The 19,658-nt window shown below is 34.2% G+C and overlaps 1 protein-coding gene across 1 annotated transcript in view; it reads left to right on the top strand.

Moving 5' to 3' along the window:
• The window catches only part of LOC111635180 (armadillo repeat-containing protein 5-like), a 28,907-nt gene extending 13,475 nt beyond the window's left edge, over nucleotides 1-15,432 (top strand). The window contains exons 4-7 of the mRNA XM_023380072.1: nucleotides 639-801; nucleotides 5,344-5,533; nucleotides 12,140-13,796; nucleotides 14,214-15,432. Coding sequence (XP_023235840.1) covers nucleotides 639-801; nucleotides 5,344-5,533; nucleotides 12,140-13,796; nucleotides 14,214-15,000 — 2,797 coding nt within the window. The 3' untranslated portion in view covers nucleotides 15,001-15,432. The remainder of the gene's footprint in view (nucleotides 1-638; nucleotides 802-5,343; nucleotides 5,534-12,139; nucleotides 13,797-14,213) is intronic.
• The last annotated feature ends 4,226 nt before the right edge of the window (nucleotides 15,433-19,658 follow it).

Raw genomic sequence — 19,658 nt, 5'->3', positions numbered from 1 at the left:
CCCCAAATTTTTTATTTTTTATTATTATTTTTTTATATATATTTTTCAACATTAACTTACTCACTAACTAAACTAACCTACCATAACTTAGGACAAATCTAACCTACTAACCTGACTAAAGCTAACAAACCCTAATCTAATTTAACCTAACCTATCATAACCTAACCGGAAACCAAGCTAAGAGTCCCTAATCTAACTTACAACTAGGACTAACCAAATTTAGACTGAAAAAAGACAGAAAATAAGAATTAAAATACAAAGTTAAAAGACAGCTATATAATGACAGTTGAAACAAAGCAGGGAAAGCTAATTGCCATCTGTGCCCCTGGAGTGAGTGCTCTCAAGAGCCCTACTAAGGGATATGAATATGAGTAGATGATGGAACATTGTACGTGTAAATGAGTTGGTGCAGGTTGCAAGGCCAGTTGTACCCTTTAAGAATAACAGCTCTCATTAAGCTATCCCTAATGTGATTGTACTGTACCTATTGCAGAAAAAACAAAGTGAAATGGTGTTTGGTCCTCCTGAATACCACAATCGCATTGTGGATTGTGAATTTTTTTAATAATAAAATCACATTAAAAAAATTATGACAAAATGAAAAGTTTAAAAAGTAAGATAATAATTTCATTTTTTAGAATATTGGGAAATACACCAGAACATCGAATAGAAATTGTGCAGCATGAAGGTATAATTCCAATAGTTGAATTATTAAGTTCAGAAAATAATAATTTAAAGAAGAATAGCACAAGAGCAATTGCTTGGCTGACACAAAATTGTAGTGCTGAATGTGCTCAACAAGTAAGTAAAAGTTTAAAAATTTTTTTAAATTTTTAATTAAAGAAAATAAATATACAAACTATTTTCACTTGAATTCTTAAGCAAAACACATCTGGCAACATTTGGTTTTGTGTCTGGAATAAAATCAATAAAAAATTTTTAGAATGAACAAGCATATCTATTCTGGACAACAATGAATGGACCAGAGTAGATATGCTTGGTTAGGTCAACTGCTAGAGACAGCAATCAATGGTAACAACCACAGATGTTGATGATTACAGTTGTATAAAAACAATGGTTGGTGACTTATGGTCAGTAAAAAGACAATTTATTATATGGTTTGGTACATTAGTAGATTTGTCCATAATATAGAGTTCTTTTAATTAAAAAAATAGTAATAATAAAATAAAATCAAAAATGTCAAACATAATTTGAAAATTTGTATTTTATTTATAGGTGAAAATCTCATTCTTTGTTAGATTTATTTGAAACTAGCAGACCCGGCCATGTGTTGCTGTGGCTTAAAATGTATCTATTAAAAATGTATAACACTTCCTCTGCGGGGGAAATTTCGAAAAATCCCTTCTCAGTGTACATTCTTTTGATGTATTCTATTAAAACACAATTAAAAACGCAAAAAAAAAAAACATATCTAAGGTAGTATAATAGAAGCCGAGTTCTTCACGGTAAGCCTTAATCCTGTCCTCTTCCCCATGTGGGGAATTTCGACATCTAAATTATATAAAAGCATGCACAAATTCAAATGCAATGTTGTGTCAAAATTTCAAAGCAATCCGTGAAGAACTTTCAGAGATTTTGAACAAATGAACATTACATTTCTATTTATATAGATTAATTCCTCTTTAAACATCAAATTACCTTTAAAAATATTACCTTTAAAATTAATTCTAATATTTTTCTGATTAAAATGTATGCAGTAGTATCCCCGCTCTTACCATGTAGTTAGTTGGATCATGAGAAAATGTCATTAAGAGAGTGCATCTCCCATAAGTTTAATGTATCGAACCAAAGTTTTGTTCTCAGAAATGTCTCTTGAACTATACGGCAATAGTCAACAAAAAAACAAAAAAATATGGAATTGTAAATAAGATTTAATTAATTTTTAAACTTTTATAGCTAAATATTTCATAATTTTCCAGGCAAAAAATATTTGTTTAAGAAAAACTAAGACACACTAGTATGAAGTTAAAATTGTGTGTGCCATCTGTTATGAGATTTCATTAAAAAATAACTTTTTTTATTATTAATTCTGGCGGGGAGGGAATTTCAACGTATATATTATATAAAAACATGCCCGTATTCAAATGGAACGTTGTATGAAAATTTCAAAGCAATTCAAAGCAATTCAAAGCAAATTCTAATCAGTGAAGAACTTGCGGAGATTAGCTATTAAAAACAAACGGACATTACATTATTATTTATATAGATAGAATCAAACATAATTTGAAAATTTGTATTTTATTTATATTATTGTGTGTTTAATGATATCTTTATTTTTTATGTTTGCTTGAAGTTATCTAAGTTTTAGTAAGTCAAATAAATTGACTCATTTTGTAATTCATAGGTTATAGATTAGAACTGTTTTAAAAATATGTTGTTTAGAAAAAATGGCATATTTGAAATAATGGAATTTTTCAGAATTTACAGTATTGCAATAACAAATATTGCCAGATGAGTGCATTAAAATTTTTAACTTCCTAATTGAAAATTCTTTGTTTTCAGCTAAGTATGTTGCATTTATATTTAAATTTAAAAATTGTATGAAACCATTGACCAAAATTATAAATAATATCAGGTAACCAAAAAAGTTCTTTTGTTTTTTGTTGAAAGAAAACAAACAAAAATGAATAGGAAATAACACAATTTATTCATCAAAATAACCACCCTCACTTTCAATAATCTTTTCCCAACGAGAAACAAGCTTATAAATTCCATTTTTATAAAAGTCACGATCTTTAGAGTTGAAAAACTTTTCTAACTCCATTTCCATAGCCTCTCTATTTCTGAACTGTTGATTTTGCAGATGATTATCTAGGCTTAAAAACAGGTGATAGTCAGAAGGGCTAATGTCAGCAGATTAAGGAGGGTGCAAAAGACGTTCCCATCCAAGGGTCTGAATTGTGTCAGAGGTCACACGCGCAACATGAGGCCTATAGCATTATCGTGTAAAAAAAGAATGCTTTTACGGTTCATTAAAGCTGGCTGTTTTTTCAAAAGTGATTGGTGAACTTGACAGAGTTGGTCACTGTAGACATTAGCAGTAATAGTTTGGCCAGATGGTATAAGTTCATAGTGAACAATTCCATTTGCAGTCCACCATATGCACAATATTGGCAGGTGTCAATTGATGTATCCATTTGCTGAGCTTGTAAACTTTCCCAAGTACTATGCAAATGTACAGTTTCATCACTTACGGAGAACCTTTGTGCTAACATCTGACAAGTTTGAGTGGAATCTTCTTTGATTGCAGCCTGTAATTCATCATCATTAATGACATATGGCTGCCCTTCTCATCTTTAAGCGACTCATCGCCGGAAGAAAATTTTCTAAACCACCTTTGGGTGGTGCGAGTGCTGACAGAACCTTGTCTGAAAGCCTGGCATATTTTTTGAGCCATTTGCACAGCATTTGTTCCAAGTTTAACCCGGCATGAATGATGTGAGAAATTGTTACACCAGCTATGAGGTGGGTAGGAGATACCCGAAACTTTGATGCCGAATTTTTTATATTATAATTGTGTATAAAGTATTTTTTCACTTGGGATAATAAGAATAGTATCTATTCAACAAGATGAGTAAATAAAATATTATGTTTAAGATTGAAAAGCATTTTTTTTTTAATTGAAATAACAAAGTGTCTATATTTTCTTTGAAAAAGTACAAGTTTTGGTAGTTTAACATTTTTTCGTATAAAATTCTAACAAAATTACTACTTCTTTGGTTAATCAACATAACTATAGTATCTTTCAATTATAAAAATAGAAAAAAAAACTAAAAGGTCTTATGAGATCAATTTGTACAGCACCAACATTACACCTACAAATCAGCACAATCTTCACACATAAAAATCGCATGCTTCATACATTTTGGCTTCTTGCACTTCGAACAGCAATGTTTTGTTTTCCTATCTGTTTTTTAGTACACTCACCACACCTGACATATTTATTAGCCATTTTTTTGGAAACAGGTAATGAAGGTTCTCCCAGTTGATCAGTAATCACTTTTCGAGTTTTCCTTGGAAGATGTATGTTTTTTTATCTAATGCGAAGACTATCATTTGAGAAATCTAGAAATAAATCTAAAAATACTATAAATAACTATAACTCATAAACTTACTGTCAACTCAAAAATGTAACACCGATTATGAGGTCGGGTGTGACGTACCCCAGCCACCTTTGCTTATGTGTATTTCCCACTGACACCGGCAGAACACTAAACTCAACACTGTGCCTAGCCCCCCACTCCCTTACCTCCAGCTACTGTGACAACGGGATTTGCATGGCAACAATAACATTAAATAATCTGCATTTAAAATCTTCTCGGGTATGACATACCTGACCTCACTCACGCTGGGTTAAACTCACACAACATATAAGCACAAATTATAGAGTTTTTTGTACTCATCTTCAGGTCAATTTTTATAATATTAAGAGATAACCTTTCTGCTTTTTTTTATATAAGATGAGTCAGCATTAAATCTTGATTAACATATTGCTGGAATTTTAGTGCCATCTATTGTGTATTGTGTGTAACATTCTTTAAACTTTGTAGTTTCACAAAAAACGTCAGAAGTTTTTTGGTTACCTAATAATTTTTTATGTTATGTTAGAATAATACAAAAAATATATAATATATTTATTTTGGAAAAAAAATGAACAAAATTCATAATAAATGAAAATTTGCACAATTTAGGATGCAAAAAATTCAAAAATGTTACTTTAAAAAGAAAAAAGTTTAATAAAATAAGAAAAAAATGTATCAACTGACTAATTAATTCAATCTAAAAAGTTTTGAAAATGTATTAATGTTACAAACTTAAGAAATTTATTTTAAAATTTTCCAGAGGAGACAATACATAAAAGTGTCGTCTTGTCCTTATCACACCTCAGGAAATAGTCTTTTATGTATTGTCTTATTTGAAAAACTTTTTAAAGAAATTTTCAGAGTTTGTACTTAATGTTATGGCCATTTTATCAAATGTATTACTGTTTTTTTTTTTCTGATGTTATCTTTGTTGCCTTTTGATCTTAATGTTTGCCTTTTGATCTTAATCTTTGATCAAAAGGAAAGTCCCTTTCAAACAAATAATGTTTGAAGGGACTTTCCTACTTTCCTATTTCATTCTTTTTTAAAAATGAAAAACAATGAAATAGAAACTTTTTACTGAAAATATATTCATTATTTATTTAGTCTTTATATAATTTCTTGAAATAACAAAAATTTCAAAAAGTGGCATTATCCAATTTATAAAATATCATTCTTGTGGAATTTTACTGTAATTCTTAAAATAATATTTAATTATATTTAATTTATTTTAACAAAGGTTCAAGGAGGTCAGGGACTCGACGAACTAATTACATTAAGTAATCATTCTGATAATGATGTATCTGAATATGCTTTAACATCTTTAATCAATCTTACTACTCAAGCTGCAATTAGACCTAGTCTAGGTAGCAGTGGTGTAATACCTGTTTTCATTAAAAATATTGAAAACAATCAAAACAGAAAACCAGGTAACATTAATATTTTATTTTTTTATATCTAAGAATATCATTGAAATAACTTACCAATTTTCAATGTTTTTATTATATATGCTTTTATTTAATGTATAAAGAAGAAAATTAGTCAGTTTGTTATTTATATATTTTGACACAGTTTGAGCAAATACAATAAAACTTTTTACCATCTTGTCTGGGAGGAGGTCAATGGCTACTTCTGGTTGAATTAACTTCACCCTTCTGCCCTCAATGTGACCTTCTTTCTATCTGACTGGTGGAATGGTGGCATTCAAATAGGAAAATTACATAATGTGTCTTGATACCTCATGCCAAATATCACATAAAAGAAAGTAAGAACAATACTGAGTGTGGTGTTAACAATCTTTTATTTTCGCAAGTGCTTTCAGCAAACTTCTGTTTGTCATCTTCAGACAAACAAAATTTAAAATGTAGAACACAATATTTTAACTTAAATAAATAGCACTTAAATCAAAATTAAACTTTGTTATGTGTGTGTTCAAAGTTTGATTACGCAAGATGTCATGAAGCATCATGCAGTGCATGCATACACCCACATCAAAGGTGTGATGGCAGACACATATCACTATATGAAAGTGCCAGCAAAAATAAAAAAAACTGTTAACACCACACTCAGTGTTGTTCTTACTTTCTTTTAGGAAAATTACTTATTTTGCAGTCTTTGGTAACTTTGTATTATGTTTTTAGGATTTTTGAGGGTGCCATTTATAAATATTTGGTCCATTTCTTGCAAAATTTGGTTGGCTGACCAATTATCATTTCATAATTGGCTGTGAATGGTACATTGCAGTTAAAATTAGAAAAAATTAGAATTCCTTAAATTATCTTCTTGTGCATGCAGAACTAATTTTTTGTTGAAAAACATCAGTTCCTGTCTATGACCAATGAAATTTCATCATTCTGTACACATTCTTAGCAGGCACAAAATATTACTTGGACATTTTAGGATGCAGAGCATGAATCTTTGGTCTGTTTGCCTCAAAATCTGATTGTTCATTACTTTTTATTTTTGTTATATGAATTTAAGTAAGACTGATTTTTTTCCCTTCTTCAAAGTAGATTTTTTTGATAACTCACAAACTTTAAAACCTTAAAATTTCAGTAAATAACTTTAATAGACAAATGCAGTGGTACCGCGGTATACGTCTGCTTTAGAATACGTCCAATTCGGAATATGTCCTGTTTGGACGAAACAAATTTTGCTCGGTATATGACTTTTGTTTGGTATACGACTTAATTCAATTATATGCGCCATCTATGAACAAGTAGCACTATTGGTGTACTAAACCAGACTAGACGTTCGCGGTGCCACAGTTTATAACTTTATTAAATTTTTTCTGATTTTAAATTTTAAGTAAAATTTTATTATTGCAAAATGGCAAATGAAAAGCAACAGAAAACTAAAAAAAATGACTAGGATCACAATGGAATTGATAAAAGAAATTGTTGAGAAATATGAAGGTGGCATGCATGTTCAAGATTTTAACTGTTGCATACCATATTCCGAGAACGATGATATTGACAATCGTAAAAAATAAAGACATTATTAAATCTGCTAACATTGCGAACGGGGTTAAATCAATTTCTAAACAGAGATCGAAGACATTAGATCATGTTGAAAAATTGCTTTTGCTTGGGATAACTGAAAAACAGTGTGCTGGAGACAGCGTATCAGAAGCAATTATTTGCAAGAAAGCTAAAAAGATACATGCTGATCTCATGAAAAATCAGTCAGGAACTAGCCAGGAAAGTGAGGTGTTTAAAGCCAGCCATTTTTTTCTTGATAACGGATTAATCATTTTTACATTACAGTAGAACCTCGAAAACTCGTCCCTCGATAACTTAGCACTCCGGATAACTGGTCCACACCTTGGCAGGGCGAAAAAATCCTTAGTTAATTAATTTTCATTATAGACAGCTTTATAAAAGTATAAAAGCTCTCATAAAGTATTTTTCTGAGGTCTGTCTTATCAGGTAAATTACTGTACACAGTGTATTCATTAATTTTCATTTTCATGTAGTAAAGGCTCTATGCCTTCATAAAGGACGTACTTTTCCTTTGTTTAAGGGTATTTGGGCAGTTTATTCTCTGTTATATTCTCAAGTAAACAATACATACAAGTACAGTACAGTATTTTCTGAGGAAATACTCGTACTTATTTTTTTTAACCCCATTCCCGATAACTCGGCATTTTCACAAACTCGGCCACCCTTCGGTCCACATTACGTCGAGTTTTCAAGGTTCTACTGTACTTCTTATGGAAAAGGTTGGTTTGGTATACATCCTATTCGGTATAAGTCCAAACATCAGGAATGGATTAAGGTCGTATACCAAGGTTCCACTGTATTTTTGATTTTTTATTCAGACTTGTAATATGTCATTGTTTGTTTTTACATTCCAAAATTGGAATATAACAACAATGACATATTACAAAATGGAGAGGAAAAATTTACAAATATACAATTCTCTCAATATTTTACAACTAAAGCATTCATTTAATGTACAAGACAATTATTTTAACATCAATATCTAACAACAGTCTGTTTAGCAGTAATGTTACATAAAGGTTGAGTGTGGATAATACAATGACATGTTACCAAATGGAAAGAATTTTCACAAATAATTACAAATAAAATTTTTTGTAGTGTGATGAATTTAAAAAATTTTTTATTGTATAAAATTGTGCACAATCACTTTTGTTAAATAATGGTTGTCGATTATTGGTATTACTTTATATCATAGTTGATAACATGTCATCATTAAAGGCCTACCAGGTGTACTATTTGTTCGTTTCTTCCTTGAAGTTAATACAAACACATTTTGTTTCAGATTTGAACATCTCAAATGCTTCATGTGCTCTAATATGCTGTATTTGCTGCACTTTCCTAATGAGGTTGGCATTTTTGATATTAGCATGTACTGTACATCATTCTCTGAAGCATATATGGCAAGGGCTATGGTGTGTTTCTTGTTAATCTCATAATTGTTCTGCTACTATCTTACAGAAGGATCATTTTGTTGATCGTATGTACTCAAGATCTTTAAGGAATCTGTCATCTCTTACTTTGTTGACTGCATCCTTTCCATTGTGAAGTAGTTTGTAAACCATGGGATTATGCAGTATACTAAACTGGCCTCTCATTTTGCAGCTAATGCCTTGTATAACATGTTCATATTTTGGTCTTAATCAATTAAGAAACATTTTGAGTTATTGGTGTGCATTAGTTTCTCTTTAACTAGCATATACATTAGATTTTTGTCATTTTTATTTTGTTGTGTTACATTTTCTTTTTTCTTATTATAATGTATTTAACACCTGATAAACATGGCAATTGTAGGTTAAAATAATCACTCTTAATATAGCTTTCATTTTAATGTTGTTACTTTTTGCCCAGGTAATGGCAGCAGATCTGTTAATATAATATAAACATACATAAGTATCAATATAAGTAACTAATTGAAAAATACTTGAACTTTTATATATGCAAAATAAATGGGAGGGAGAAATGCTTTACAGAGCATTTAGATCTTATTAATATAGCATGTTACAGTTGATAGACAAGCATGTCTGTCTATCAGTTATAAGATACTAAAGAAGATGGAATAACTTTTGCTCTTTAATTTTAATTTTGTTTTCATTTTATTAATAGTTTGTCTTGTTTTAAATCCATAATTTTGAGTTTTGTTAATTTCTGTTTAATTTGAAGGGGATGTATTGAAATAGTTTAATTCTTGATTGCTTTCTATGTTTATTGGGGAAAAAGCACAAAATTGCTCCGTCAAACTTATATAAGAACACACACAATATGTTAGAATTTAGGAGAAGAGAATAGACTTTATTATTTAATTAATATACAAGGGTCATCCAGAAAGTAACAACCTATTGTGCATTCCGTTTGCAGTTTGATCTCGGTCTATTTTCCAACGTCAAATAGTTTCCTTGATGTCTTTTCTCAGTGTTTTGTGAGTGCTAGTCGAAACAAGTTGTTATTGTGCATCTCTGTGGTTGTCAACAATGAACAGTGTGATACAAAGTCCCGCAGACTGTGAGGTCAGAGGCATTATTCAATTTTTGAATGCTCGGAAGTTGAAACCTACAGAAATTTACTGTCAACTAAAGGAAGTGTATGGTGATACAGTAATGAATGAAAGAAATGTGAGAAAGTGGTGTGAAATGTTTAACAATGGATGAACAAATGTTCATGACGAAACTTGATCCGGACATCTGTCACTCATCACAGATGATTTGAAGAATCAAGTGAAGAACAAAATCGTGTAAGACAGACGCGTAACCTTGGACGAGTTACACATTTATTTCCCTAACATTTCTCATTCTTTGCTTGGTGAAATTGTCTCTGAACATCTTGGCTATAGCAAAATTTGTGCATGATGGGTTCCTCGGTAACTGAGTGACCAGCACAGAACAAAAAGAATGGGTGCAGCACTGACATTTTTGATGCAGTATCATGCAGATGGAAATGCCTTTCTTGATCAAATTGTTACTGGCAATGAGACATGGGTGTCTCATTTCACCCCGGAGACCAAGCGCCAATCACTTGAGTGGCATCATCCCTCATCACCCAAAAAACTGTGAAAATTCAAACAAACTCTGTCAGCACAAAAACTCATGGCGATGGTGTTTTGGGATCATAAGGGTGTTCTCTTGGAGGATTTCATGCCAAAAAGCATTATGATCAATGCACATCAATATTGTGACACCCTAAAATGTCCAAAATCATAGGAATGGAATGCTTTCTTGTGGTATTGTGCTTCTTCCTGCCCTCACACTGCTGCTGCAACCATAGCCTTGCTGGATCGATTTGGATGGGAAATTTTTGATCATTCACCCTACAGTCTGGACTTTGCTCCTTGTGATTTTAGCCTTTTCACAAAGCTCAAAGAGTTTCTGGGTGGGAAATGTTTTGGAAGTGATGACGAAGTGAAGAATGCAGTAAACAACTAGCTTAATGGACTGGCAGTAGCCTACTATGACATGGGAATTCTAAAGCTCGTGGACAAATATGACAAATGCTTAAATAATGATGTGATTATGTAGAGAAATAAAGTAAGCTTCAATTTTGTATGTGACACGTTTTTGTTAATAAAATATATTTCTTTCATTTATTAAAACCAAATGGTTGTTACTTTCTGGATGACCCTTGTACATTATTTCTATACAGAATAGTGGAAATGCATTTCAGGCTATTATTCGAACTTACCATATAGAAACTTGCAACTTTATTATTTAACTGACTTAGATAGAATAAACTTTTATTATATTTCTGAACAAAATGGTGGAAATACATTTCCATAACTTTGTACAGAAATAATGTGTGTTAAATAATAAAGTCTTTTCCACATGTGTGTTCCTGTATGATAAGTTTGACACAGCAATTTTGTGCTTTTTTCCTAGTGATGTAGTTTCTTTACGTTTTATTTATTTATTTATTTATTTATTTTTTGGATTTATTCTTATGCTTCCATAGTAACAGAACTGCATTCTGACAGTGTACACTTAATGTTTGAAAGTACTAGAAGAACTTATTTTAGTAACTATGCTCTGTTTTATAATAGAAATATGAATTATGAAAAAATCTTCATTAAACCAATAAATTTAACTATCTAATATTAATTTGTGTAATGGGATATTTAATATTCATATTCATTGTATCTTTTTTTATGCTTTACCAAAAAATTCTGACTCAAAAAGTAAAATTTTAAAGTGCAACATTGAAATTTTGAACAAATTTTGAGAAAGTAATTTTACTTTCAAATACTGTAATATCAAAATTTTACAAATATTTGTAGTTTTACAGTTTAAGAATCTAATAACTATATTTTTATTTTTATTTTTTTGAATTGGGAAAGATACTTTGAGAAACTACGTTTTAATGATATTCCTCAAGCTCAGTAATGGGTTAAAAATAAGTAAATTTATAAGTGACATTGAAATACAAATTAAAACATTACTTAATCAGTTAGTGAAATAAATAAGATAGAATATTGTAATAATTAGTTGCTTTATTAAGATATAATACAGGGTGGGAAAATAAGTTACTTAACACCTCTGCTACAGAATATAGAATGTACCCAAAGTTAATTCACTCATGTCAGGAACACATTAGACCAAGGGGGAAACAGATTGATATGTGTTACACGACAGCTGTCATCTTGAATGCAATTCCAAAACTGTAAATGGGAAGGAATGGCAAAACTGTAAATACGACATTATGACATATGAATGAATTAACTAGGTACTGGTACATTCTATATTCTGTAGCAAGAGTGTTAATAAGTTGATGATAATATTATGATGAGAAAAAGTATATCATTAATAAATAAGATATAAGTTGAATATTGTTGATAAAAAAATCAAGCATGTAAATTTTTTAGTAGTATTTGTAGTAATTATTAAAGAGATTCTAATTTTTTTTTTTGAATAAATGATATTTAGTTAACACATTAATATGGAATAAATGAAAGTCTTAAATTTTATATGATAATAAAATAACATTTAGGTAATGGTATATAATTTCAGATATAAAGTTAAATTAAGTAAATTTGATAATTTTTTTTAATAGGAGTAACTGAATTAGTTACAGCCCTTTGTTTATGCTGTCGAGATGCAGTAAATAGAGTTAGAATAAGAGAAAGTAATGGTTTGAAAACTCTGCTGAATTTATTGAACAGTGCGGAGCGAGAATATCTCCACGAACGTATTATTATTTCTCTTCTGGCATTCCGGTTCGACGAACCTAGTTTAAATGTACTTCTCGATAATGGATTTATCAATTCCTTAGTCAAACATCTCAATAAATATGTAATTGAAAATAAAAAGTATCACATCCTAGTGCCGACAAAAAGTGATAGTTTGTGCAGTTCAAAAAATAAATTGGACGAGGAAAAGTTTGACGAACAATACATAAGTTCTTCAATGATAAACGAAGACAAAATAAGCCAATATAACAACGAAGAAATAGCATGTAAAGAAGTTTTACAAAATGATTCGGAAACTGTAAATTTATGTGAAAACGTTTCAAGAGCACCCGAGATAACCGAAGAATGTGACAGTGATTTTGATAACGAAGTAGCCGATGCTACTGCAAATATGCAAAAAGAAAATAATTCTACCAAAGTTTTTTGTATAAATAGTCCAAGTTATCAAGAAATTCAGAACGAACAGTACGAAGTAACTTTTGGTTCGGAATGTGCTTTCGATAATCAATTATCGGATATTTGCAGTCCTTGCAGTACCGGAAGCTGTTTTTCTCCGGATCGTTATTCTGTCGACTGGAGTCTTCCTTCTCCTCCTCCTTCCTACGGAGTCTGGTCACCGGCCGTTTCATCTAGAGACGATTTTCAGTGGTCGCCCAATTCATTTCTTTCGTCTCCGAAAAGAAATACAGACTTTATTTCTATTTCGTCACCCTCTTCTCCAAGTTCGTCGTCGTCTACTTCACAGTCGCCACAAACGGTGCAGCTTTTGAGGTATTCCCCAGTTTGCGAAGAACACATATCGGAAGAAGAAAACGAAAATTGTACAGAAACGTTTGCTTCTACAAAAAATCAAATCACCGAATCAAATCTAAACGTCGATCGTACCCAAGTAACTAACTTAACTACAAATAAAACAGAATCGAAACAAAAGTCTACCGTTCGTACCCAATCCGAAAAGAGAGACGTAAGTCAACTTTATCCCAATAATTCTAATGAAGAATTTATTCAACCGACGTTAAAATTATGCGAGAACACGAAGAGGAGGAGAATATCTGCCGCTAGTGACATTTCCGGACATTCTAGTTCTCATAAAGAAGACAGGCAAAATTATAATGTTGGGGATTATATTTTAATGCATTTGTCCCATTTTTCTCAAATGGAAAAACCAACGTATAAAATTGTTACAGAAGAGTGCATTCAAGCATTATTAGATTACGCCTGTTACGTATCTACCACGGCTCGAGCCGAAAGAATTCTTTCGCGTCTGACGTCCAATTTTTATTGCTTCGAGCACTTGATTAATTTCGGAACGACATTGTTGATTCGCAATAAATTAACCATTCACGATTCGAGTATTTGCGACAAATGCAACCATCTAAAATTGCTTCAAAGTAAGCTATTGAAAAATCTCAGTTTTGTGGCCGAATCCGGATACGGAATGGGCGTGTTGTGTCACATTCTTTTAACCGGATTGGATTCCGAACAGTCGTCTTGCATCCTTGCAATTCCGTATTTAATAAGGTATGTTATTTAAAACTTTAATTTATCCATATAGAAATTTATTATTCTCTAATACGTATAGTGTTTTTCGATTTAAGTTATCTTTTTTATTGTCGAAGGAAGATATTAGTTTAGGAAAGTCCTTTTGAATAAAACGACGACGATGATTTCTACATACTTACAGAATTTTAACTAAATTCTATGCAATTTTTAATGCTGGCCATTACGGAAGGCCAGGCGGTGGTTCGGGCAATAAGATCTCGACCACGGCTCCACACGTTAAATTTTATTTCATTTTAGTTTGCAGAAATTACCGAACTTTACGGTAAAATTAGAAATGGATGTTTTGCGTATTGGAGTAATCGTACGTCTCCGTTCTTTTTTGGGTGCCGATTTTCCACGTTAAAATGACTTTATTGAATTTATTCTTTATTTCAGGAGAAGAAATTTACTTAAAAGAATTCTAATCGATTGCTACGGCTTGGAAATATTAATGAATCTGCTGAAGACGAAGAGCGACGTTTTCGAGATCGCGGTCAACAGTTTGTGCGCCTTGTGCCAACACTTCGTACGCCCGTTCGACGTGGCCCACCCCAGCGTCGGCGACGAAATTAGGACGAAAGACCATAAAGCCACGTGCAGATACGCCGTGGACGGCGACGGTTACGACGTGAAATTCGTTCTGGACGACGGCGGGAGCGTGGGTGCTAGAAGATCTCAACTTGTGCAGAAGTCTTCCTTCTTCCAAATCATGCTGCAGGGTTCGTTCGCCGAATCGGCTCAGGAAAGCATCAAGTTGCCCGAAGTTTCGGAACGAGCTCTCGAAGTCATATTTCATTACTTGTACGACTGCAAAAACATGTGTTTCAAATTAACTTCGGCCGCCACCTCCGTCCTTTTGGAGCTGATGGTCGTCTCCGACCGATTACTCTTGAAGGAACTAGAAAGTCGCGTGGTGGAGGAAATCGTCGTTCGTCTGTCGCCGGAAAACGTCTGGAACGTGTATTTACATTCCAAGAAGTACAATTATGTGGAACTGAATAACGCGGCTCTCGCCTACATTCTAGTAGGCGACATGCAATCTGAACGACGATGTCGCGCCGTCTCTAGTCTCTTTGCTCTGGAAGAAGCGGCAAATCACGTGGAAACTTTCATCAGAGACAAATTTCCAGAGTCCAAAGATCAACCTCTGTACAAAAGACAAAAATCTAACGAAGGTTCCTAACATTAAAATATTCCCGTTTGCCATCAAATTGCATTTTGGAAGGAAAATCGTATTTATAGAAAACAATAATTTGCATAAAAAATAAGATTTAGTATTTCTATGTTACAAAATATATGTAACATGTTAATATATGCTGTATAATAAATGCCAATGCACGTGTGCGCGCGCGCATTTATCGTATACGTCCGTGTACAGTACATTGGCGGGTAAAGACGTTCGAAACGAATCTACCAGGAAAGAGGCGCGTAAACTTTATACGTTAAACCGTTGTTTTCTGTACCCGAACCGTGTCGTTTTTTGAATAAAAAAAAAAACGTCTTTCTTTACAGAATGGAGATTCTTAAATGGCTCGGTAGGGGATATTTAAATTTTTCAAAAGTGAAATGCGGACAAAAGACAGCCGGTGTTAAATTTTTTCAGCATTTCAAAATTCGCCGGTTAGAAACCTTCGATATTTTCTCCGCTCGAAATCAAATTTTAAGATTATTTAAAACTTTCCCATCGTAAAAAAATAATTACTTTTACTAATTTAGTCGATAGAAATGCTACGCAACCGGCACTGGTCCCACATTATTGGCATTTTTTCGCCACGCGTGCAAGGCGCTACGTTCGATACGAACGTGTAACCCGTATAACACGACGGTAGACATACTTTTACTACCCAATGTAACGATATGTAATTGTTTATCGAGACTTCATAGAAAAGTTGCAAATTTATGTAACGGAATGGTGGAAAGAAATGAAACAAATTGGAATCTCGGTTTGATTTCTTAACACCGTAACGTTACATTCCGAATATATCTTTAAAATTGTACTGTACTTATTACAGCAGTAGAACAAGTTGTTTAAATCGAGTAATTATAACTTGGGTTTTCTTCCGAAAATATTGTAAATGGACGGTAATTAGGTTCTCCTCCCGTAAATTTGCCCGTAAACACCCAAAGTCTGTACAGACGAGCCGTTTTACAACACCAGAGGGCGAGAGGCAGATAGCGCCCCAAGCGATTATTTCGAAAGTAACTTTTCCGGCGACGAGTGGCGTGGATAGTAATTACTCTTTTAATTAATACGAAGACTTACGGATCGACGTCGGCGGAAATAAAATTTTCGGAAGGTCCCACGGGGGTGAAATTTACCCTAGGTAGCCAAGATGGCCGCGCTTCCTGTAGCCTCAGATAAGGTCGCTGGGAGCGACGGTCGACGTAGAAAGCTCCTTAGATATTCGCGACGGATTAATTATGCAAATTAGTATCGGACGGCAACGTGCGAGTTTGAAGTGACAACGGGGAGAGAGATTTTGAATATCGAAAAGGTGGGAAAAAAAAGAAAAAAGGCGAGGTTTGTGCGATTAAAATTGATTTCTTAAAGATTTCTAATAATGGAAAATTTAGTAGAAATTAATAGCGAAGAATTTTGGTCGAAGTGCACGAGTGGGCAGTTTTACCGACTTTTGGAATCGGAATATGCAAATTTAGGCTTACATGCCGGAATTGGTAGCGACTTCAAATTTGCCGGAAGTTTAGGCATTCAGCACGTCGAGGACGTTTGTAGAATGTGTTCCAATAAGTGTAAGATAATGTACAGTACAGATACGATAGGAATTCGTGCGTTATGAGGTGCGAAAAATGCAGGTGGAACACACTGAATTGGATCATTTATAAGTTTGTCAATTCCGGAAGCACGGTTCACACGGACGAGTGGAAAGGTTACAACAACATAGACAAACTGGAAGGACTAGACATCGAACACAGAACGGTCAACTATTCGGAGAATTTTGTCAATCCGAAAACCGGGGTGCACACCCAAAAAATCGAACGACTGTGGGGTCATTTGAAAAACAAGAACTTGCCAAGACACTACACGGAGGATCTACCCGACTCGTACTTGTATTCGTTCATGTACAAAAAGTTGTTAAATTGGCCGTCGAAAAAACCCGGCGAAAAGTTTTACGCATCTGCGCAACATATATCCCGGTTCCGGAAAACCAGCAACGTGGAAAGAACCCGAGACCGTACCCGCCGCCCCTCCAGTTTCGACAAGCGGAAAGAAAGCGAAATAAACAAAAAACGTCGGTTCCAAAAGAAAGCGCACGAGCAAAAAGCAGTCGACGTTCGGAAAAACCAAACGTCGTCGCAAAAGAGAACCCGGCGAACAATAGAGAGTAAGTAATCTGTTTTTTCTTTAATTCGATCTCTTCCTTTTTCGCGGCGGCTCCGCCGCCGCCGCGAGTGCAAACCAAAGATGGCGACCGGAAGTACCGACCGAATCGGCGACCGCCGCCATCTTGGCTACCTAGGGTAAATTTAACCCCCACGGGTAAGTGTATAAAAATATATTGTAAAAGAATCGCGGCGTGTAGCGACACAGAGAGAACAATTTAAATTTCTAACTTTAGTTTTATCCGACACTTAAAGCAGTATTAATAAGCCGGTAAAAGATGCTTTGAACAGAACTAATTAAAAAATTGCGTATTAATTGTCGAGTAGACCATTCGGTAGAGTACGTGATGTTATATAATTTTAGGGGTTTGGGAGCTCGCACGGCCCGATTTTGGGGGACTATATCTTGTGAAGGGTCGCCCGTACGGGTGTGGTTCATTAGACATTTATTGATCGCAAAGAGGGGGTCTACCGGTAGGGGGTTCCCCCTCGCCACGTGACCTGCATTTGTACCAGTTAATGCAATAATTATTTGTTAAAGACACCCATTGTCGCTTTATGCAAGTTATGTTAACTTGCGAGCGTGACGTCCGCCAGCAAGATGGTGACCGGAACTGGCGTTGTTGGGCAGTTCCGATTTTCCGGCAACTTCCACGTTTGGAGACTAATATCTGGCAAAAGATCGACCGTCGGACTTTATTCTTTGCCGATAGCAATGTTTTGGTAGAAAAATAACCTAACGTTGTAAAAGTTTTGGACCGGTATCGATAGTTTTCGCTAAAAAACCTGCGGACGAAAAGGGTGTGGTCTAGAGGTTCTTACAAAGTGCCCTCTATCCTACTTTGAAATCTTCGGGTCTGGCCGACCTTAGCTGTTTAGGAACGGGCAACCCGGCCGCGTAAAACATATTTTGCGCCCCACGGATTTAACGCTAAAGATTCAATGCGCTCATTCCGGCCACGAAAAAACCTAGGTTTAAATTCGGGTACGGCTAGACCCAGTGGCGCGCACGAGATTTCATCTCGGAGAGCCGAATTGAACCAATAAAAAATATTTAACAAGAACTCGATAAAATTCCCACCTTATGTCATCGCCAATTCGTAAGTAATATAAAAATAAAACACGACACAATATAAATAAAAAAAATTAATTTTTAATTGGGAATATATTTTTGGAAAATTTTCTAATGTTTCTTTTACTTTGCGGGTGCCGGGGCCCTTTGGTCCACTCCTCGGGTGCGCCACTGGTTAGGCCACGAAGGCATTGTTTGATCCATCCACTTTGCCTCAAAAATGACAGAGGTCGAGTAACTGCAAGACATAGGCAACGCGGCCACGGGAGTTCACCAAATTTACAATATTTCTGAGAACACTGGGAGTTCGGTCGTGGGTTTGCGCCTCGCCAGAACGTGGAGTTTTCCGGGTTTTCTCCACTTCTGTAACGCCTGAGTAGGGACCAGTTACCCTTAAAAAGTCCTCCCGGATAGCATCCCCCTAGGCAGATCGCCCAAGTGTTGCGTTGCCATAACTTAATAAACAGACAGAACGTTTTTCCGAACGGTCCAACCGGGCTCGGTCGCCCGTTCTGAGGACCGATGATGGCAGACTAAAGTCTGGCCTCATATTCGTGTTAGTAGTCTGTCTTTCTAAACAATAGTCCTTTTGAGGCATGCGTTTAGAATTGGGAATGAATCGTCACGGTAATTGGCTGCAGATGCCACGTGATTTTAATGTCACTGCCTTCGCTTTCTCCTGCAGTAGCACTTAATTGCATTACTCGTATACGGGTTAGGCCAGAAAACACATACGTAAAATTGTGTGGCAGAAAACTGAATGAGAAATCAGCTTTCAGTTCAGTTTCTGTTTTACGCTTTTATGCCAGAACACACATACGTAAAAATTCTGGCCGAATAGAAAACACCACTGCCACCAACAGTACTAATTTTATTAATTTTTTCCTCTCATATAGGCTATTTATCCCTTTGTACCTTCCATTTTTTCTCCACTTCCTCTGCTATAATATAGAAAATTTAAATTAATAGACTTGTATTCCAAATTCAAATAAAGAACGTGTGATCTAAATACTAGGCCTATATATCGATTCTACTAGACTTACCTGTTATTTGAAATTTAACACCTGTATCCATCCATAAACGTTGTTTAAATACAGTGTCTTTATACATGAGACTGATTTGGTCGAGCGGATTCAATAAACTCCTCTATTTCATTTATTTTTCGTTTTTTCGAGACCATCACAATTGTAAGGTTAACCCTCATTGCCGCCATTGTTAGAATAAAAACCACGTGTCTACTTCGACGTCACAGGAAAGACTTCTCTTTATTGGAGGAATTTTGGCGTAAAAATTTTTCGGCGTAAAAAGTAGAGACATGCTCTACTCTATTTTCAGTTTTGTTTCAGCCAAAATTTCAGAAAAATTTTTACGTTTTCTGTTTTATGCTAGATTTTACGCCGAATTTTACGCATGTGTGTTCCTGGCCT

The sequence above is a fragment of the Centruroides sculpturatus genome, unplaced genomic scaffold (genome assembly GCF_000671375.1).
Source record: "Centruroides sculpturatus isolate CEXI.00-Female unplaced genomic scaffold, Cexi_2.0 scaffold905, whole genome shotgun sequence".
In the NCBI taxonomy this organism is placed as follows: Eukaryota; Metazoa; Arthropoda; class Arachnida; order Scorpiones; family Buthidae; genus Centruroides; species Centruroides sculpturatus.
Note: the sequence above shows the minus strand (reverse complement) of the source record. Positions and strands in the feature narration are given on the sequence as shown.